Source organism: Agelaius tricolor, unplaced genomic scaffold (genome assembly GCF_023055355.1).
Source record: "Agelaius tricolor isolate 1412-34295 unplaced genomic scaffold, bAgeTri1.0.p SCAF_1, whole genome shotgun sequence".
Taxonomy (NCBI): Eukaryota; Metazoa; Chordata; class Aves; order Passeriformes; family Icteridae; genus Agelaius; species Agelaius tricolor.
This window is the reverse complement of record NW_027269261.1, coordinates 86,054,800-86,078,455: the sequence shown is the minus strand read 5'-3', so window position 1 is coordinate 86,078,455 and position 23,656 is coordinate 86,054,800. Positions and strand designations below refer to the sequence as shown.

General features: G+C 39.4%; 1 protein-coding gene across 11 annotated transcripts in view; it reads right to left on the bottom strand.

Moving 5' to 3' along the window:
• ARHGEF10 (Rho guanine nucleotide exchange factor 10) overlaps positions 1–23,656 on the bottom strand; it is a 110,164-nt gene that overhangs the window by 44,067 nt on the left and 42,441 nt on the right. For 9 of the 11 annotated variants that reach the window (XM_071442090.1, XM_071442100.1, XM_071442064.1 and 6 more), the window contains 8 exons: positions 22,397–22,509; positions 18,629–18,706; positions 18,223–18,402; positions 16,841–16,957; positions 14,966–15,058; positions 13,433–13,603; positions 10,942–11,087; positions 8,456–8,631 (listed from right to left, as the gene is read on the bottom strand). In XM_071442090.1, coding sequence (XP_071298191.1) covers positions 8,456–8,631; positions 10,942–11,087; positions 13,433–13,603; positions 14,966–15,058; positions 16,841–16,957; positions 18,223–18,402; positions 18,629–18,706; positions 22,397–22,509 — 1,074 coding nt within the window. The remainder of the gene's footprint in view (positions 1–8,455; positions 8,632–10,941; positions 11,088–13,432; positions 13,604–14,965; positions 15,059–16,840; positions 16,958–18,222; positions 18,403–18,628; positions 18,707–22,396; positions 22,510–23,656) is intronic. The other 2 variants (XM_071442070.1, XM_071442084.1) reach the window with 1 other exon arrangement.

Below are 23,656 nucleotides of genomic sequence, written 5' to 3'. Positions count from 1 at the left end.
TAGATGCTGAACTACCAACTTCCTGCACGCTGTGTTATGCAAGCAAAGTCCCTGGCAGCACCCATATCACCACCCTCCTCACATTTGTGCCTTCTCCTGCTCACTCACGCTGTTCCTGTTTCCACAGGTGCATCAGAGGAGCACATGGGCAGGTCCAGTTTTCTTGTTTCTCCTTTATGAGAGTTTTTTAACAGATAGTTGGAATTTGACTAAAATAGTAATAAAAAAAAAAAAAGTTGTCTAAAATCCTGGCTTATGACCTAAACAAGTCCACAGGTCAATTTAAAGTTTATCAAAGAAAAGCAGACATTCTGCCCACCCTGATTTGCTTTTTCATGCTAAATCCAACTCATGATCTTCACAGTTGCATTCACCCAAAAAATCTGAGCCACCATAAGTCAACTAGGTCTCCTGATACTATACCACACTCTCAGGTCCAAACTGACCAAGTTTTTGAGTGGCATCAGTCTCCAGGTTTGGAAATTTAAGCAAATGGGAAGTCAGGAATGATGTCAGAGAACAAGAGTTTAGTTGGCAGCCATCAATGAAAAGCTGCTACATGCAGCTACTCACACGTATCCTTGCAGTACAACCCTAACTTAGGCTTAGTATCCTAGCGTGGAAAGAAGCAGCACAAGCATATACAAAGTATTACATGGTAAGCAATAAACCCCTCAAGCTTACTAGAATGCAAACTATTCAGTTCAGACATGGTGTAAGCAAGCAGTCAGGATATAGTCAGGACTCTCCATCATCAACTACCACGAAGAGCTTTATCATAAACATGAAATGACACTGTTCAGTCTAATCATACTTTAATCATGTATGCATCTAAACATAATTTATGTTCTTAATTATTGAAATTTATAATCTGAGTCTCTCAAACTAATGTATTAAATTAACTATTCTCACTGCCATGCAAGACAGGGGAGTTCTTCAGGTCCTAATCACAGAACCAAATAGCACACAACACCCAGTACACAGAGCAGAGATGGGAAATAACCCTCACAAGTCCCGACTCTGACAAAGTATTTTTAATATACTTTACCTCACTGTCAGTTGCTAATACCTTTCTCTCAACTGGTAATTACATGAATGCTGAGACCTGTCTTTCTCCTTGTACCAGATCCAACACTGAAGAAATAGGTTGCATAAAAATTACCATCTAACCACAAAACTGCTTATTCACATATCTTGAGGAATAGCAAGATAAAATCAACAGCTTGCAACTGCAAGCAGTGAGTAAGGTATTGAATTCATAGTGCTATACCATTCTTGAATAAAATTATACAAAATAATGCAAAACCACCATGGAAATGTAAAGCCTCGGAGACAGTGAGAAGTAGTTCATAAGTTCATACATTGAGAGCATGGCTTCAGTATTATATTAAGCTCCAGCTAATCCTGACCACACCAGGAATTTCAGATATAAAAGACCATAAATATTTTTCCTTCTGACAGAAGCAGCAGTACTGTGTCAGAGATTAAAGCAGCAGGGAACATGAGGGAGAAACACTGGAGCCCTGATATGCTCACTAGAGTGGACCCCACAGCCTGGCTCCCCAGTGTCACACTAGCTGGGACAATGGTCAGGGGTCTTCCTGGACAATGTACTGACTGCAGTTCCTGGCTCTGTTCCCAGGAAAAAGAAAAATGCTGTAATCAAAGACTTGAGAGTGAAAGAAAAGAGGTGCCATGCTCTTCTTTTGCCTCACAAGGCCCAAAGAGGAAGGCTGAGGACAGCATGGACCTGGAAGCACCTGCCCTCCTAAGGAGGGAGAGAAGTCACACAGAGCCTCTGGGAGGCACCAGCATGGGCACAAAGGGTGAGGGAGAAACTGGGTGCAAAAACACAAACACTGATATAAACAGGCAATGAAAATACACGTGAGAAGGCACTTAAACAATGGAAATACTGCAGGGTCCCAAGACAGGTCTGCAGGCAGTTGTAAACTGGCCAAGCTGCCAGAGGTTTACACTGGAGCTCCCACCAGACTGTAACAAGTCACGTGGAAATGGCACTGTGAGGACCTCACCTCCCTCTTTCATACCAGCTGGGTTTCTAATAATTTTACTACTCTGTGTCATGATGTGGATGAGATCCCTGGCAACACAGAACAAGGTTTATAGGAAGTGGGTGACAAATCCTCTAATTGCTATAAAAAATACAAAAAGCAAAGAGAAGAGTCTCATCCTGCATGGGTGAGACAAGCATGTAACACCTAAATTGATCCTTGCCTAATCCACTAGATAGAAACTTATGTCCTCTTAACAAAGTCAAGTATTTAATGTCACCTCATTTGCTCAGATGAACAAGCTTTTTGGCACTAGATTTATTTAAACTCTTTAGTCTCTTGTTTGTATCTATCAGCGACAGTTTACATTTATAAACACATTAAATCTCATTTAGTGCACAGTGCATTGCCTTCTATAATATTAACTTTAAAATAAAGTCTTACATTATTAATCTTTATATATTTCTTTGAGATTAAAGCTAGTTCAATTAGCAAGTCATGCCACATCTTTCTTTCTAAAATCTTATCACCAGAGCTGGAGTTGACATGGCACTTAATATTAGTTTTGCATACTCTGGATATTGTATTACTATTGCTGTGCCTTAGGGGATCATAAAGCTGACTTTTTTTTTCTTCTCCAATTTTGTATCTTTCATTAGACAAGCCTGCAAAAAAACCCAGCTTTAATGGCAATGGCTATCACAGCAGCACTATCTTCATTTTTGAAAAGAGATGCCATTCCACTGAGCAAGATATTGATAGAAACAGTGCACACTCTAGCCCATCATACACCCCTCCCTGGTTCCCTGGCAACACTCAAAGGCATTCACAAAGTGACTGCATCAAGCAGAAGGAAACTTGGAAGAGAGGAATCATTTCTGCACTTCAGCATCATGTCACTCCTATATATGACAGTAAACAAACCCCACAGAGATCAAGAACACAGTCAAGGGGAAACAGTACAAATGTATTCCTGGAACTCTGAATGAGAAAGGGGAACAGCCATGGTTTAGCAGTGCTGAGCTTTGCTCTCAGTCACAAACTGTAAACCTGTGAAAGAAAAAAATGACATGAAAATGAAGCCATAAGCATACTAACCTGATTTTTGATGTCATTGTTTTCTTCAGTGCATGGATATATCTATCACTGCATGGATATATAGTACAGATGGGTCTGGATCATTTCCCCTTTCAGCCTTTAGACAAATGGCTCAAATTGATGTTTTTTTTTCATTTAAGTAACTGTCTATGCTGTCTATGTCTCTTAATCAACCTGATCAGAGCAGAACACTGCTGCCAGACACTGGTTTCCCACCCAGACACGGCAGGATGCCTAGCCCTCTCCCTTTGGTTCTACAGAGTCTCTCTAGTCTGGTCTTCTTAAATAAAAGCCCTGTGAGAAACTTCTCACTCAACCTTTTCATTCTTGGGGACCCAAGAACAGGTAACTAGGGGTGGTTGCTGTTGCTGTGGCACCAAACCAGCATTTGCCTCAGCACAAACCCCAATTCACAACCCATCAACAGTTTGCATGAAGTGCTGCAAACTCATAACATGTGCCAGAAGCCTGAGAAAATGAAACTCTGGCCAGTATATTTGACTTCTATTCCTATATTCCCAATTAAAAGGCAGTGAAATACACATATTCACAGTGATTTTATGTACACATCGATGAATTGCAAGGAAAGGTTGTCTTCTGATTCTTCTAGAGGGGTAATACTGAATATTTTGGTAAGAAGTTACAGATTTACCCTTTGGCTATACTATTTATATTTTTGGAAAATATTTATAATATTTCATATCAATAACTTATTAAAAATAAGTTGTATTCACTGTGCTTTCATCCATCCTTTTTCTTATCGCAAAAGAACAGGTAGCATTAAACTTTCTTGATGCCCTCTTCCCACATATTCAACCCAATTGGGAATCTGAAGAGGTCACAGTAAACTGGAACCTGGCAAACATTGTCTCAAGGCAAGAAGGATGACTGTGGTAACTACATGCCTGTCAGTCCCACTTCAGTGTCTGGTAAAGTTACAAGGGTTTTTCTGGAGCTAGTGAAAAACACCTGAAAGGCAACACAGTCATTGATCCCAGCCAGGACAAGTTCATGAAATTGAAGTCCTGTTGAAGAAACTTAATTTACTTTTATGATAAAGTAACCCAGATAGTTGATCAGGGGAAGCCAGTTGATATGAACTGTGATTTCAGTAAAGCTATTGATCTGAGGCTTCTCACAGGCCTCAAAATGTCCAGCACACAGTTGGATAAGCATATCATGTGATGGGTGAGAAACTGGCTCATGGGTCAGGCACAAAGGGTTATTTATTGTTAATGGGATGGTAGCACCAGACGGGTGTGACCTGTCAGTACTGGTGTTTCCCAAGGCTTCATTTTAGGCTCAGTTCTCTTCAATGTCTTCATAAATGACTCCAAGGAACAATAAGAACTTTACCAATGACACTAAATTGGGAGGAGTTGTCAACTCCCTTGAAGGCAGAGAGACTGCAGAGAAACCTCGACAAATTATAGGGCTGTGCAATCACCAAGCATAGCGAGTTCAACAAGGGCAAGTGCTGGATCCTGCCCATGGGACAGGGCATCCCTGGATGCACAAACAGACTGAGCACAGACACTGGAGAGCAGCCACACAGAAAGAAATCTGGGGATCCTTGTCAGTGGTAAGTTGAGTCTGAGTCAGCAGTACTCTGGCAGCCAGGAGGGCCAGGATGTCCTGAGAGGCATCGGGTACAGCATCACCGGCCAGGTGATGGAGGTGGATTTCTTACCAATGCAAGTAAATCAAAACCAAGAATATACAAATTTCTGTTCCCACTGAAAACATTCCCCTGTTCCTATATTAATTCAACTTTTCCATACTATGACTGTGTCTGTGCTTCTGCACATGGACTAACTGGGGTGAAGAGAACAGCAACAGTCTATCAGAAACAATACATGGATTTACCAGGGGAAAAACTCTATCTCTCATCTTTCTGCCAATGGTTCTATGAAGAAAATTAGGACAACAGACTTTTTGGTACACATAATTAAATAACTGCTTCCACAAAAACTGTCTGTCTGGGATGCCAGAGAACTATACAGACTTTCAAGCAAGACTAACTCCAGTACATGAAACAGGACTTCGACTAATTTGCTGAGAGAAATGCGCCTTTTGCTGAAGACTGAGATTGTGAAATGTTTATTGGTTATGATTGCAGGAAGCAAGCACAAGTTGTAATTGCACTCCACTAAGAAAAAATATTAGAATCATACACATAAAGGACCCTGCCAAACAGCTAAGACTTCAATCCCTCTTCATGTTTGTAACTATGAGAATTTAGTCTACTGTTGGTGCGAGGGGAGAACAACAGGGACAAGGCAAGAGCACACCAAGGACAGGGCAGTACAGCAGAATACATTCAAGTAAAATTTTCCTGCTTTGCCCCATACACCCTCAGGCCACACAGTTTTTCCTACCAAAATACAAATGGCTTAAAACCATAAAACAGCCCCTAAATGTGTTCTTCTGTAGAATCCAGAGACAAAAGACTGCTGAACAAAACTCAGTGGAGTAGAAAACTACCCACTGATGATTTTGCCAAGTGAAAACCAAGTTCACACAGTCCCTGCTTTTTCATCTCAGAACAGTACTGAAGCATGTCTTTGATTTATACATACTAATAAAAATCTTTCAACCTTTCAGTTGCATATTACAGGCTGTACAAGATTAATTCAAATTTAGCTATTAATTAATCACCCAAATTTTCTGTCTTTAGACTAAGCTGCTTTTTCTTGCAACATCATAGAAAACTGGAAGCACCAATTGCATTTACTCAAAAATAAGCAGCAAGATACAACTGTGACAGCTATCTACTCACACAAAATGTTTTGGTGGAGAAAAAAGTGCCATGATAAGGGAAATGCAACTAATAACCAGTAATCCTCGCAAGAACACAACCTGAATCCATCAAGAATCCTTGCTAATCACAGCAGCAATGTCAGAACACCAACCTTATAGGAGTCAAGGACTCAACCTAGCATGTGGCAGATACTAACCAACTATTCTCAGTCTTCCAGAAATGCAAGAGGTAATCCCTCTACTACTTAATGTACTGCTTACCCAGAATCATCATTATTCTGTATCTTTTCAGTACCCACAAACTAGATATGTAAGCTGAAAATCAGGTCTGAGAAATGGTTCTATGTCTCAGGATTTTGCCTGTAGCATCCCAAACTGTTCTTGATCACTATATTTTATTAAAACCACATACCATGAGGCCACTGGGATTTCATCATATACTTTGAAAAGTATATATAACTTTTCAGAGGGAGACATCATTTTATGATGACTGCAAAGATATGAAATTTCAAGCAGAGCAGATAGGATTTCTCTGTTACCACTTTGCAACTTGTAGTAAACACCCAGTAGTCTCTTAACAATGTGATACTACCATATTAAAGATCATGTCATCATCAACTATAAAATGCAGCAACTTGGTGGGTGCAAATAAGAAGCAACACTGAACCAGTACACAGTCATACCAGTCTGTCCCTCTGCAGGAAGGCTGTGCTTTCTGAGCTTCTGTAATCTTTACCAGCCAGCTTAAACTGGAACTAAGGAGACAACTCTACAGAATAACTAATTACCTAATTAACAATTAGGTGTGTATTCAGACTTGTCCATAAAAGCCAGTTCAAACAACTCTGCATTCAGAGTAACAGCTAGTGCAAATACAGTAGTATGTGCAAAAAAAAGGCTATGATATTCCTCCTTCATGATTGTTTATATTCAATTTAGTTGGATCATTTTCCAGGAAAGTTTGATTAAACCAGAGGGAGGATTTTTCCAGTACACCCAGTATCCTTCAAATCCTTTTTATTTCTTATCTTTTGATCCTTTTTATTAGAAGACTAAATTAATATAACAGAGCTGACCAAGAGAAAAATTAGTTCAGCTCACATTTTACCTACAGAGTACCATTTAACCTGAAGGTTGATTTGCAAATGATGTACAAAGGAATTTCTTTTCTTGTGTGATTTTGTCACCAAACATGATGAAGCTGAAAAACCTCAAAAGCCAAGAGGTTCAAGTAAGTTCTACAGGAATTTTTGGTAAGGAGTTTTTGTTTCTCCCCTCAGGTTTTTCTTCCCCATATGACCATGCTGACATGCAAGGATTTGGTCTTATCAGCTGTGAAACTGTGGCAAAAAATCATAATAGGAATATTCAACAATCTGCTCCTCCCACACTCACCCACAAAAGGGACCCCCAGTTCTAAGAAATAGACTTATTTATATAGTTCTCTCAGGGTTATGCATATGGCAGCTGGTAAGTCATAAGATAAAGGCTTTAATCTCATTCTCCAAGTAGCCCCTTATTGCTTAAAAGGAGTTACAAGAATTAAGTCATCCTTGAAATAAAGACATAAGTCCCCATAAAATTTTCTGTAGCTATTTACAAAAGGAGGAGCAGGAGGACCTGACAAAAACCATCCTGGAGAATACTGGGGGGGGGGGGGGGGGGGGGTAGTAAATGCTACACTGATGCTGTAGCATTTATGCCTCCTTATAGCACAACTGTGGGAAAATTCATTAAGCCAAGGGTGCAATATTAAATAAATGTAGTGTAAAATAATGCCTAGAGCTACTAGCACTGAAATCCATGTGAATTATAATCCATGAATAGGAATAAAATTACAATCTAGAGATATTGAATGCATTTAATATTACAATATTTAGGCAATAAACAGGACATAAAAAGAACTCCTTATATATAAAGTCTAGCTAACAAGCAAAGTCTTAACATTCATGTTTCTCTTGAAAGCAGTTGGCAGATGTGTAGGGGGGATTAACTAGCACAGAAGAATTTGTAAACTTCAGAGCTTGAGGTCATTTTTGGAGAGAGGCTAGGAGGAAATTACCTATTAAAAACATTCATTAATGTTTTTTCTGAAGCACAAATTTGAAGGGCAAGATACCATGGGCTTGAAAGAAGTGAATAAAGTCTACCCTGCAGTAACCACTTGTGTCCAGACTCTTAATCACAGCAACAGGGTGGCTTGGTCATCTTTATTGAGAGAAACTTCTTTGCTCTAACTGTGGGATAAAGAACAAAGGCAGAACCAGTGACCACAAGACCACTGGTGCACCACATCAAACCCACATTTTTGCATGTCTGCACTCTCTCATGTTTTAGAACTCTTTACTCATTCATGCATAAAATTCTAATCTACAACAAATACAAGTAATTCATGTTGCAAAGCAGGAGCCTGGCTGTCACTTTATGCATTCTCAGTTTCCAATAAAAGAGGCTTTACTACTCTTCATGTTACAGAAATCTTCATGGAAAAAATGCTTTCCTTTGTTTTCAGTAGCCCACTGAATTTCAAATATGGATTTCAACAAAGTAGTCTGTCAAAGTCAGTAGCTCCTGTCACTTACTTGGCTTAGAGTTAATGATGACATTTTCAGCAGTGAGCTGGGGTGGGAACCTGCAGTTGTCTCCTTGGCCCTCACTGCTGCCATACTCTATGACGTCCACTTGTCCCAGTGGTACACTCCACTTCAGTAAATACCTCTGGCCAGTTGTCATGGTGCCACTGCTTTCATAGGAAGAGCTGGAAGATGCACAAATTATTGCTGTAACAAGCAACTGTTTCAGGGCATACTATTTATTATTTATTTTAGCTTCTAAAATCTGCTGTTTATCAACTTGAGTACAGTGCACAACTTGAAACAAATACATGTATCAGGCTGTCTTTTGTGACTGACCTTTCCCAGGGTGCAAAGAGCAGCCATGCAGGTGCAGATAATCTTGTCTGCAAGCACCACAGGACTGCCAACAACAGTCCTTACATTTCTATAGCAAAACATAAATGACCATGTTTTAAGATCAATGTGCATTTTGAAATCCTAATACAAATGCTTGGGATTATACTTTGGCTTGACATTTTCCTGATTTTTTTGAAACACTTCTGTATGGGCCCTAACTGCTACGTTTAGGGAAGTAGGGATGATGGAACCTTTGAATGACTGCTGGCAACAGGAAGGACAACTGAAGGGCTGACAAACCAACATTTCTGCCAAGCCCCACAGCCCAGACTGTTCTGTATAGCAGACCTCTGCAATTGCTACAGCTTCCAAGAGTAATCCTGCCTGAGCTGCTGCTTAAGAAGTGTGCATCACAACAGGCATTCCAGAGGAAAGAGCAGAGTGAGGAAGCTCATTAGGAATAGAAATTACATCAATACTAATTTTACTTAGTTTTCTTCATTCCCTTATTCCCATTCAAGAACATGTAACAAACACTTATTATAAAGGACAAAAGAGATGATAAAGTGAAGAAAAAAGGTTTATTTCACAGAAAAATGACTGAAATCCAGAAGTCAACTGCTTGAGAGAAATCAGCAAAATGCATTTATTGGGAACAGTAACTAAATGCTGAAATTCAGCTAGTCAGCTACCTATCTGCAACACAGACTTTTGTTTCAATGAGGAAGCAAGTATGAACAAAGAACACAACTGCCACAACTTTAGCAAATATTTATAAATTCTTGACCTAGCTCAGAAGTAACAAACAAAAGGCAGGACACAGTTGTTCAGTTACTAGGGATAGCAACCACCCCATCCAACTGCTGTTACTTCAGTCAGGCCACCAGCTTCTGCTGGTCATCTGTGTTGTGTGCAAAGACCTGAGGGTCGTGTCACCTGCAAAAATATCTATCTTTTGCAAAGCAGAAACACTCAAATGTCCCAGGTGCCTAGGGTCCACCAGTTACAGAGGAATTTTCTATGGCTTGCAAAAGATACATACTTTTACAGAGGGCATAACTCAGAGGGTCAGAGACCTGGCATGATCATGAACTTTTAACTTTAGTGTTTTAATGGAAAACAAAAACAGGCTGCACTTTGTCGCTTCAAGTACAAATATAGAAAATCCAAGACTTTACTGGTATGAAAGAAGATAAAATAGGAATAGTGAAAAACAATATTCAAGTGTTACTAAGAAAGTAAAGAATTTGTGAAGGCAAGGACCACAGGATAATTGACATGAGCTTCTTAATTTTCTGAAGTGTAGTTATTATATGGCACTTCTCACTCACATGGACATGAGACCAAGCAATCACACACTTAGCAATGTATGTACAGGATTCACACTTCAGTAATGAATTAAGATATCAACTCATATTATGCTTAAGAAAAGCTGTTCTTGGAAGATTTTAACAATCCAGATTTTCTTTGTCAGAATATACCATTACATAAAACAATTTATGATACAAGCAACATATGAATGTGAACAAAGTCTTGGCATACACAGATATTTAGTAACAGTAATAGTTACAGCCAACAAAAGCACAGAAGGAACTAGGAAAAAAAGGCTTTTTTTCAAAACATTTCACCTTTAATCTTTCAATGTTTGATCCCAGAGATAATAACCCTTCCCCATCTGGAACTTTGTTAGCAAGTTCCAGGTTTTTTCTGGCAACCAGCATACCATTATGGATTTTGTTTTTTTGTTTGTTTGTGAGAGGTTGTTTGCTTTGATGAGGGTGGTATTTACTTCAGAAATTGTGTCAAGTTACAAATCTGTGTGTGTTACAGTCGGAATTTAAGGAAGAAGAGAACAAAGTCTTACCTTGGGGCATGCCTGTATTTCACTAAGCACTAATACATAGCAGTAACAAGACACTACAGAGCACTTCTATCTGTAATCTCCAACTGATATAATTTTCTTACAAATTTACTCTAGAACTTCCAAATATCAGCCAGCAATTTGGAGGGCTATAACAAAGCTAGTTATCCTTTTATTATGACTACTCCTAGAAACCATTAGCCACAGTAAATCCAAGAACACAAAAGCAATTCAGTGTCATTTTTTTCCACCTGAAGTTCAAAGGATCATCTAAAAAATGTAAGTGAAATCTTACCGAATATTCACTGTGGCACACATCAGCACATCATTTAACATGAAAAGGCGCCGTTCTTTGGTTTTGATAATTTCTCCTTTGTCATTATAAACTGTCTCAACCATGTCATCAGTCCGTATGAGGTATCTGTTCCCGCTGCTGAGTAGCTGGATTTTGAAAACAATCAGCATTGTATATTACACACAGTACATCCAACAGCCAGCACACAAAAAGCAAAAACAATGGGCTAACACTTGCCATCCTAGCACAAGTGATTGCAGGTGAATTTGCCAAGGGAATTAGGTCTCTTTATTAATCTGCTTTTGATTCAGAGAAACAGTAACTTCTGCTGTCATCTATGTGGACTTAAAGGGCTTTGCATCTTAATAGAGACCATGGTTGCTCTGGGAATCTTCCACACTGATAAAGGTTTCTTGGCAAAATGAACAATTCCTTCCACAATTTCTGTGATTTCCTTGCTCAGTCTCTTCTTTCATAGTCCACTGAAGACCTACACATGATTCCAGCTGCCCAGAGTGGGAGGCCAGAGTGTGAGGAGGAAGTGTGCTCAGCCTGCTCTGTCCCCCTGGGCTCACACAGCTGAGGAGTGCTGGCAGGGTGTCACAGACTGTGGAGAAGATGACACATCCCAGAGATTCTTGGCATGTAAACTGTTCCTGACATTTGCCTTCAAGGGCTGAGGATCAGCCACTGTGTGCAAGCATGAACCAATCCCTTGCATGTCAAACACATCTCCATAGTGTCCAACAGAATAAAATGGTCCATAACTCACTAATCAACCACCTCCTTCACCACCTATTTCACCTTGGCTGGCATTGTTCCAAAACTGTGTATGCAAATATACAGGCTTAGGAGGGCCAACCATGTCTTGGGGGGCATCGGGCCCAGCATTACCACCCAGGCAAGGGAGGGATTGTCCCACTCTGCTCTGCACTGGCCTCACCCAAATATTGTGTGCAGTTTTGGGTGCCATAATGTAAGAAAGATATTAAGCTATTAGAGAGAACCCAAAGGATGGCCTCAAGGTGAAGGCCTTGAGGGGAAGCTGTATGAGGAGTTACTCAGGTCACTTGGTCTGTTCAGTGTGGAGAAGAGGAGAATGAGGGGAGACCTCACTGTAGTCTACAGCTTCCTCATGAGGTGAGGACTCTTCACCCAGAGGGTGTTTGGGCACTGGAACAGCTCCCCAGGGTAGTGGTCAAAGCCCCAAGCCTGACATAGTTCAAGAAGCATTTGGACTATGTTCTCAGGCACTTGCTGTGACTCTCAGGGCTGGTCTTGTGCAGAGACAGGAGCTGGACTCCATGATCCATGTGGGTCCCTTCCAACTCAGCTGATTCTGTGATATTAACACACAAGGCCTGTGGGACCCTGCGAGATTTGGAGTGACAACCCATGTACATATCAATGAATCACCCACTGCATAAAACACAAAATATTGCAATCAATGTCAACTGACAAAAGGTAACCTGGGCCACCTCTTCAAAAGCACATTCTGTGTCTTGGAACTATTTGCAGATGGTTAATAGTTGCTTCAAGAAGCAGGATTATGGCAATGAGAAAAGAAAGTAAAATGTCTGAATCCATCTTCTAATGCACTTAGAATGGAAATATTGTTCCAGTATGAAAATTAATTCAGTATTCCATAGCTTAAAATAAGAGTTTTCTGGTTGACTATTGCTTTCCTAAAAGATGTGCTTTTTTATATCTCCAAAAACAACCCCATTCCTTCAATACATCCCCACTACTCTACCTCAGAAGGAGTCCACAAGAAAATAAACTGAAACTTCACAAAAGCACTAATTAAAGCATTTATGCCTCACTTCATGGCAAAGAAGGAATCATTTATGATACAAATAAAACAAGGATATATATATGTATATCCACAGTATAGACAGCTACTAATGAACTCAAATAAAAAAGATGGTTCCTTCCTTCTTACTGAATGTCTTCTAGAGTTCTTTTCAGACATTTCTATTGTATGATGCCAATATATGAATGAAATAGATGGAGATTTTCCCTAAAAGAAGGAAGATGTTGAATGCATTCAATAGCACATCCTGAAATGCTTCACAGTTGGAAGCACTGCTGTGTAAGGACCCTTTCTTTACACAGGAGTAATTCCCCACTTCTAGGATAAATTAAAAGTTGAATTTTTCCACATAGAACACGTACATGAGATTTTACTATATATTATCATTTCCTACACTGCCACAGAACACCAATACTGCTGAGGCAAGTTCAGTGTGTTGCCTATTCCAGCACACAGTGGTGAGCCTATTCAGTCCCAGAGGCAGGTGACATCTCACAGTCCCAAAGGCAGGTCATATCTCATATCTACCACTAGAACGACCCCATGTCATTCTACATGACATCTTGATCTCTACAGAAAAAAACCAACATAGCTGTCTCTTTGGTGTCTGTTGTAGACATTACTCAAGGCCCAGAAACTGACCCTTCCATTTCCATTATACTTTCCTACTTTCCTTACCTTGTTCAGGTAACGTTCATTCATTGCTTTTGCTATTTGTTTTATTTCACAGCGCTGATCTGCATCCCTTTTCCTTTCATTTAACTTCTCTGCCAGTGTCTCGAGCTCTGTAAGAGCCATCTGTAGAGGTAATCTGTCAGGGTGTCCTTTATTAGTGTTCTTCAACATATCCTGAGGGGTAATTATAAAACAAAAAAAAAAAAATATTGGATTTATTTTCAAAGTCAGGTTCCAAGATTACAGAATGTACAGTTACAACTCAACATTCTTGAGTACTACTAAAGAGTAAGACCAATAAACACCTAATGAATATTTGGACAGCACATTGCTTAATTTCCCAAATATCATAGTAATTCTTTAAAAATATACTGAATGGGATCACAGATTCTTATTTAAAGAACAAAGTTACAGAGAAGGGAGATAGTATTAAACAATCTGGCAATCAGTAATACACTTTAATATGTATGTATCTATAAACAATGATTTTAAATGAAACTTTTCTGATATTTACTGTCATAATAATATTGCATCATCTTTATTACTGTTATTATTTCTCATTAAAACATGGACAGCATACTCCTCCTAAAGTAGGAGACATTACTTCATTAAGGTCACAACAGCTCCTCCAAGTCTTTCTCTTTTGCAGGCATACAGTAGGAACAGTTTGAATTATACTTTGTCTCCATTCCCAGAGCACTTAAAAATCTTCCTGCCACAATAAACTTCATCATTCCTGCTATTTCAAAAACTCTCACCATGGCTTCTAATTCACATGCTTCCCCCATGACTACCTCTCCTCCTTTACCCCCAGTAATTCCCAAACCTGCAGCCCAAAGTCTGTCCTGCTCTTGGCACCTGTGAACACAGCTAACACACAGTGCTTACTGGGGTAGATCTGCTGGGGTCTGGAAGGAGCTAAAAACAGATCAAATTTTTCTGGAGCAGGTCTATACTGGGGAATTGTGCTCTTCCTGCAGCTTGACTGCCTGTTGACATGAGACCCAAGGACTCTCTGTCAAATCCACAGTTTCCATGGGAAAAGAAACAAGATGCTGCAGGTCAGAAGGAAGCTGAACATACTCTAGCATGTCCTGTGAGCCAATAATCAGAGAATTTCTAAACAATCCAAGGTATGAATTTAATCCTCTTGTTTTTTCTTCAATGGAAGGAAATGCCACTAAGTTCCTAGTAATGTTTTGAAGTGTTACTAGCTAACAAACAGATATAAACAAGCAGCATATTTGAACTACATCTTTACTAGAAAACTATTCATAAACTATATTTTACTTAGCAAGTAATCTATAGTAAATCTAGTTTACTGAGGCTTTCCTGCAGTGCCCTTACTGCCTGTCCCTGCAATCAGACTATGAGATCAGCATGTTCAATGCACTGAAATGTCTCTTTATTTCCCCATGATCCAGTGGTCACTTCCACTGCAACATGATCCTCTAGCAGAAGACAGCTGCCATGTAATCCCAAGGGTAAACTATGCAAGAATGCAAAAGGAGCCTCCCTTTGGTAAACATTATTTACCTGCAATAGTAGAATAAACTGTGGAAAACGTTGGATAGGTTTCATCATTAAACCATACAGTGTAATGCGATCAGGGCTTGACTCTTGACACTGCTGCAATACAAGAAAGACATATTTACTACCATGAGCACATTTCCACCAGTTACAGAATGAAAGGAAAGTATTTCCTAAAAATTCTTCTATATTGCTTACATTAATTATAACAAGAAGAGTAAGGATTCCATTTACTAACAAGATTTAATTAAAAAATATCAAATCTTTTAGAAAAAACCATCACTATCAAAATGATGGCCTGCCACTGAACTGAAATATCCTCTGAATAAATACAGCTGGGCTAAAGCCACACCAGCAATGCAGCACCTATAAATCTAAAAACCCATCTATGGTTTTTAAGAAGAAATCTAATAAAAATATCATAATCTCAGTGCTATGCAAACAGAGATTTTGATCTTCTTTATTTGAAGAATCAAAGAAAAAAATGTTGATTTATATTTGGAAATAAAAATGTTAGAATCCATTATTTTAGTTACTACAAATGACAGATAAAACCAGATAAATTTCTTTTGCAGGTGAAAAAAAGCCAGAAATGGCCATAAAAAGGAAGGCTAGAGGAAATACTCAATATTAAAAACAAAGCAATTCTAAACAAAGTTAAACTGGTGTTGTGCTTAAATTGCAATTTATTGCTACAACTATCAGCTTCACAATTTATTTCCATAGTTATCTATACAAACATCTATTTTTTTCCAAACAGCAGTAGTGAAGATTTTGATCTTCACTGCTGATGGGCAAAAATAAAAAAATAAAGGTAAAGAAGTGGCATCTGTCATCAGAGTTTGCCTGTGCTTCTGCAAGCAGAACCAGTGTGGCCCTGACAAGCAGTGATGAGAGATGTGGATTATGTCTCTATTGCAAAAACATGCTTTTAACAGTAGAACATGATGTTTAACCTGTGACAACATGCTCACTAGAGAGTCTGATCTTCAAGATGCTTGAGGCTTCCAAAATATCATCCTGCACAGAGTTGTCCACACTTTAAAAAGCAGTTAGTTAAAGATCTGAAGGCAAACCTCTGCAACCCTTCTCTAGACAACCTAAGAGTTGCACTAGGCACCCAGTTTTTACTGTTTTTTGGACCACTGTTACAGACCTGACAGGGTGACCAGCTCTGAGAGGCACAACTCAATCCAGGATGTCTGGGGAATGAGACAACCTGAGCTCTCCGACTCTCAGCAATGTCACAGACAACCCAAAAGCCTGGCAATGGATTCTGTGTACTGTCTGTAAGGTGTCAACCCTAGGGATTCACAGCACTTCTACTGTGTGTGCCAGGCTCTCCATACATATCATGACAAGCATCATATGCAACACATCAGCATGCATTCTGCAAAAAAATCACCAATTTCAACCCCAAACTAGAAACACAATCTTCAAAATCCAGGGAAATTGTAATAGAATGGAAATCCAGCTGCACTACCTCTCACAACACAATAAACAAATTAGAATTAAAATAAATTTCAAATTAAAAAGTGGCTTCATATGATGAACTACTATTTGAAACTCACCTGATATGGAAGAATCCTAATGTTTAGACAAATAAAGTAAAGCAAACACCAATAAACTGATTTGAATAACAATAAAACTACTGTGCACTTGAAAATACATCCCAGATCTAAATAGCATGTTACTATGCCAAAAATACAATACTGGAAGGGCACCCTCTGGGGTCTGTTTGTGCCAAATCCATAAAACAGACCTTAAGTCCATAAAACCAATGAGACAATATACAGCATAAGCAGTCAGTTTTCCTCCCAAATTATAACTCATGCTTTCTTATTAATCACATATGCACAACTATTTTAAGAATGAACTAACCTTTAAGAAGTCTAAAAAGGCAGGTTTGGTGGCACAAGATTTCTTGAGAATCCCAACTGCTGTACTGAAGTTGTTTACATATTCACTGTATGCATCCAATACCATAGATTTAGAAAACTGAAAAGAAAAAAAGGCAAATCTTAACTAAAAGTACAAAAGACCTCTGCCAGCACAGCTATAGAGACCTCTGGCTGTTAGGGACTCAGTCAGAACTAAAGGCTTTGCTTGGCCTAGTGCTGGATACACAGAAATACTGGTAATACCCAAAATAATCTTTCTGCAGAAGACAGGCTGGAAACAGAAAGATGTAACAGCTGTGAATGACATTTAATGTATTTACAGAAATTGTTTCATCTTGGCTAGAACACTGGGACAGAAGAACTATGGGCAATCGAAGGGCATCCCCTGAGATTCAAATCAACAACTGAGATCCCCTGATCATCTCACTACCTGTCTTCCAGCTTAAGTGAATCAGCCAAGTCCCAGGGCCTTCACACCCTGACTTCAGTTATTAAAGACTTACTAAGAAAGCAGACAGATCGTGTGGCCTGCAAACAGCCATGGGAATGGATAGATCACCACCCATTGCCTTCTTGGTAATTTCATCTCTCTCTTTTGCAGAGCTGGTCTCATTAAGACTACCTAACTTGCTTCAGTCACAACAAGGCAGGTTTACTTCAAGCAACACATTTTCAGTAACTATTTCATTTTGGGTGAACTGTGATCAGATCCCAGCTCTCTTACAGCAGGCATGAAAAGGTGGTGGCTTCCAGCACCTGGGTGGTAATAAAACAAAGCACTCAAGCCAGAAGGCAGGCAGCCTCTTCGAGCCACACTTTCATGGTGAACAACATCTATCAACCAAGGCCATTTCTTATTTTCTCTAATTTAAAGCAGTACCTAATTCTGGCCTTTACTGAACGGATTTCCATTAATGATGGGACAGGGTTTACAACTACTCCTTATCAGTGTCTCATCTCAGCTCAAACTCAGGAATTTAGGACATTACCTACTTTGGTTTCTTTCTACTTGCACACTACTAGGTATGACTACTCATTTTTTATGAGATGCTGAGCCTCAGTCTCACCTTAATTTCTGTGGGTTTGTGAATCTTAATTTCTCATAAAAATAAACCATTTACTTAAATGTCTGAAAGATTAATCAAAGCCTGAAAACTTTTCTTACAATCCTTTCACATCTGCCAACCGAGCTGAAGACATGTGTTGGTGTCAGTTTCCTTATCAGGATAGTACATGAATACTCTGACAGTTGCCACAGGCATTGGAGAAGATGGGAATAAAGCAGCTAAGTTAGAAAGATATGGAGATGGAAAAACAAGACTAAAATGTAAACAGATTATCTGTTCTGACAGATTTGCTTACTGAAGCAACAAAGACATCACCGATCATTTCAACAGAGTCCCACTCAGAGACACGACTCGCCAGCGCAATCTGAAACATTGAATGGCACTGAAGAATTTCCTTAATTCGATAAAAGACCATCTTAAGTTTTCTTTCACTCAGTAACTTTGGTTCCATATCTGAAAGGGGCTTCTCATATTGCTGTGGAAAAAGAAAGAGCAAATTGATTTAAACAAACAAAAAAAAGGGACTTCTATAAGCAGAAAAATAAACTTATGCAACAGTACACGTGCACAAAATCACTGAACATTTGGCATGAAGCATCTGTAGCAAAATCTGTGTTAGTCACAGGAAGGATTCCTTAATGATATTTAATGATTCTTTTTCAAATATTCAAAATTTTAAAATGCAAAAGATATTAAGGTACCTCCAGGATTCTTTTGAGAGCATCCACGTAATTCTTCTCACTATCAACTACCGATCCCAAAATATACCTTCTCACAACCTGTTGAAACAACAAAGTTTTGTCCAAAGCTCTAATCAGGCAACACATTCATTATAGTTGGAAATGATGATTATAAAATTCTCACATTAATAAAAGAAATACAAAGCAATTTCAATACTGGAACTGTAATAAAATAATACTCTTCAAAAGTAATTTAATTTATTATTACCCTAAAAGTACTTACTTTAAAGAACACAACAATTATTGTATCGATATCTATATTTTTTTCTGACTGTTGTAAGTCTAAGCTTAACTTTTGAAACTTGTGTTTTGACTTTGGCATTTAACAATGCTCTCAGGCACCTGATGCAATTTTTAGGGCTGTCCTGTGCAGGGCCAGGTGCTGAGCTTCAATGATCCTGGTGATCTTCCAAATCAGGATATTCTATAATCCTATGCACCTTAAATGTATATATGTAGGCATTGATGGGAACAATCATAGGTATAAGATAATGTTGACTACTTCAGTGATTGGCTACAAAAAAATAGGAAACAATTTTCCAAAAATCAGTCCTAAATTTTATTTTTAATAGGTTTTATAAATTTATTAGGAGCAACATGAAAGGCAAACAAGCAAATACTAATTGTCTTTTAAAGTTAAGGCGATATAAACTCTACCATATAAACTGAGAAAGTATCCAAGTCAGCATTTTCTTTTGGGCATTACCATGCATAAGTGAGGACCCCCATGTTATCTATACTTATATGCATTGACAGAGTTGTAAGACCTTCAGGAAAAGCTACCATATTTCATGCTAAACTACAGGCTATTTATTACACCTCCTTCTCCACCTTCTGCTTCAGCTGAACTGCACTTTGTATGGACATGCAGGTGGCAGGACAGGAAAGACTGGAGAACCAGTCTGGTTTAGAACTTAAGCTTCTTGCCATCAATTAGATTTCTTGTTGGCTACAAGGATTTGTTTTCACCGAAATCCATTTCCTAATCCAGCTCACCCTAGAGTTTCAAAGAGGGACTATGAGGGAGAAGACAGCACAGGAGTAGGATCAAACCACTTTCCACAAGAGAAGGAAATCATGCTCATTTTGCTATTTTAAGCTAGCCTAAATGACCATGAAACTCAAATCTCAGGCTTGCTTCTTTCTGCTCTAGAACCCACAACCTCCTGCCTCCTCCACCATCACTGCCTTTAAATTTTCCACATTTGTATTTTGCATTAGTAAATGCAGGTTATGTGAGAATTTTCTTTCAGGTATTGGCATTTCAAAGGAGGACTTCAAAATTATCTGAGGCTTTGCTTAAGATATATACAGTAAAATTAGTTGTGTCTAATCTGTGCTTAGAATGGATTCAGCAGTGTCATATTTGGTATAGAGGATCAGTGGCTCTGTTGATGAATACTAATCCTACTTTTAGTCACAGTTCATTCTTCTGAAAAGAATAAACATCTGTAGAAATAAAAATTTCAGGCTCTATAATACACAAAAAGAATACTTAGTATTGGCTTCAGGTTATTGCAATAGATATGAGCCCTAGCCTCAGTACTAGCAGGCACCAGGATTTAAACAGAAGCCATCATGCCACCTGCTGTTTGAAGCCAGCATGTCCACAGAGCAGCTCTGCTGTGCCAAGGCAGCTGGGCTGGAAGGGGACCCTGGCCTGGGGCACCCAGGGCTGTGACCCCTTCCCACAGCCAGGCTATGCTGCTGCCCCTGAACTGCTCCAGTGTTTCTGTACACCCAGCCCACCAGAGCCCTGCTGACCAGCAGCCAACCTCCCCCACACAGCTGCTGCACCCCTGCAGTTTGGCATCACCTCCAGATGTGCACTGCAGCTGGCATCCAGATGACTCACACAGGCTTTACATGCCAGAGGCCCGTGCCTGCTCCCAAGCACTAACACTGACCACCCACTGCACTTTGTACCATGGACTCATTGAGTGTGGTGTCCTCACCTGTTTCCCACCCACGTTTTAGTCCACCCACACAGAGGGTATCTCACCTAAAGGAGCACAGGAATACTTCAGGAGACAGCTGAAAGCCCTGTTAAGGCAGAGGTAAGTGATGCATTTGCTCCCCTCTGCCCATAAAGTCACCACAATCACCTCTCCCCTCAGTCACCTCAAAGAGGCTCAAGCTGGTCATTCACAAATGGACTCTGGCCCATCTATGCTGATTTTTCCCCACTCACCCTCCTGTCCTACTGAACACAGACATAGCTCCCAAGAACATGTGCTGCATCACTTTTGTTGGGACTGAGGTGAGGCCAGACTCAATTCTCCTTCTTGTGGGTAAGAGTGTGACACTTTTTCAGTCTTCTCATCACTGTGATCTTAGATGACTGAGAAAGGCCTTACCCACAGCATCCTTACATCCATCCCATCTGGTCCCACAGACACCTGTATGTCCAGATGGCCTCAGCTCCCCAGCTGCAGATTAGCCTTCACCCCAGCCGACCTGTCTCTGGGCTCATGGGCTGAGTCTCAAGGACAAGCCAGTGAAACCCAAGGCAAAGGTGGCACAGTTTTGACCCTTTATCACTAGGTCCGTGCCCCACCAAGCAGTGTATTGTGTTCTTCTCAGCCTCCTTTTGTTGCCAATGTACATGTCAGAACCTCTGCCCTGCTGCCTCTCACACCTCACTAGCTGCAGCTGAGCTTTGGCTTCCCTAACTCCATTCCTGCCCACTTGGAGAACTCCTCCTGGGCAGCTGAGCACTATTTGTCATGACTGACACAACTATTACCAGTTTGCTCCAAACTACAAGCACTCTGGGGTTTTTTTTGCAGAAGAGGGTAAATTTATTTGTACAAAACTACCCTAGTGAAACTCAAATTCCTATTTGGAAAGAAGAAAAGAACATTTAGACTGATGCTGAAATCCCACATGATAATAAAATCTTACAGTAATGGAACACAGTTTGCTAGTTGCTTTTTTACAAGATTAGCACTTCACTGTGTTAAACACAAGAGAAAAGTAAACCTCACCCAGGTAAAATGTAAAACAAAACAAAACAAAATCCCAAAAATATATGGGCCTCCCCTCAATTGCCCCTTAATTTGTTTTTTTTCTCATTTTCATAAGGTACTGACCAACTAACCTACAACTTGGCACCACAAGAAGTTTAAAAACTCTCATACAGTTATTAATTGTCATAACAATACAGTAACATGAACCCAAGGGATTTATTTTCAGCCAAAATTTCTTAACTGATGCTGATTTCAGTATTTTTTGAAGTGATTTCCACAGTGACTATATAGTTTGAGGTGGAAAACAGCAACATTAATTCTTCTGTAGACTTAACTTTACTAGGAATGATTTTTTTTTAACCAAGAAAAATCTTTGGATTCAAAGAGGATATTGTCTACATTTAAAATTAAAATCCCAGAGCACCTGGAACAATGTTTTCTGGTTCAATAAAAATGCTTTAACTCTCTCCTTTTTTCACTCAAAACCATCACATTTAGTTTAAGTGTTCAGGTAGTGAAACAATATAGTTCTTATAGGTAATTTTATAATGCAAACCATTTTGCACATCTGGGTGAATTGAGGACTGATGTAACTATACGCACACACACAAATTTTCAAAAAACTACTTATTCAGTTCTGTATTTGATGTTTACTTAAGTAAAATGCCAATATGTTTGAAGATGAAAGGCACCTAAGAGACACTGGTGCAGAGCAGAAGGGGAGGAAAAAAAGAAGACCGTACTTCCCAAAGCTTACTACCTGCTGCTGTGATAATCCTTCAGGCATAGGAGTCATAATTGCTTCTGCATGCATACAGTCCACATCAATAAATAAATTTTGCTCCTCTTCTTCCAGACAAGATGATCTGTGATCTACAAAAAAATAACCAAATATCAGCTTCTACATGTGGATTAAAAGAAGAAAAAACAAAAGAAAAGAGAAAAAACCAAAACAAAACAAGCAAAGACTATCATCTGAGCACAGAAATGATAAATTTTCACTTACCAAACAAAAGAAATTTCCCAATACTTCTGTATCATCTGGGAAATCACATAAATGTTACTACCAATAGGTATTCTAATACAGAACACCTTTCAAAGGCATCCTAATATCCCACAGCTGCAGAGAGCCTAAGCACTACAGCCCCAGGGACAGCAGTTTTAAAATAAATGATCCCTAGGAGGAAACTGAAAACACCCATATTATGACCTAGCTAAAAAAAATACTATACAACCTTCAGTAGCTGAACTAAAGTAGCCAAGCTAACCAAAATGTTTGTTTTCATCAGAAAGGAGTGAGGGATTCTGCATTGCTCTGTGGGTAAAAATTTTACTGAAAAAGCACCACCGAAGTGCACTGATAGGTGGCAGTACATAGCCAGGCAAACAAGAAGACCCGAGGAAAGGAGACATAAAGAAAGAACAGTATGAGAAACTGTCTTGGAACAAAGAGAAATAACGGAAGCAGATCTGACATCTGGGAAAAACTTGTGAGTTTAGTTAAGAAATATTTCACTAGCTCCCTGCTGATTTGGAAAGTGGTTATGAGATTCAGCCATCCACAGGTACACTGGGTCTGCCACCTAATCTCTAGAAATGTAAGAAGGAATGCCAGGTCCATTGTAACACTGCCCTGCAGATCATTTTCATCTGTTCAACTGCAAGAAGCTGAGGATACACTTTTTCATCACCTCGTTTTGTGTCCCTTTCTATACTCAAGCTGTGAATTAAGTAAATTGAGAAGCAGTCAGAGGTCATGACAGAGATGTAAGATGTGTCCTGGCCCATACAGCAACTTTATGTTACTTCTCTCAATAAAAATATTTTGTTCCAGCCTTGTGGTTTTAGCTTCCTAAAATTGTAGTTTTATAAGCTGTGAAGTTACTACCATGCAATTAGTTGGGCAGACACCTGAGCAGAAAGATAGTGTATCTCTCAGACTTCTCCTTTTTAAAATAGTCAGCTACTTCTCCACTGAAAGCCATGTCTTAACAGCACATTCTCCTGACATTCAAGAGTT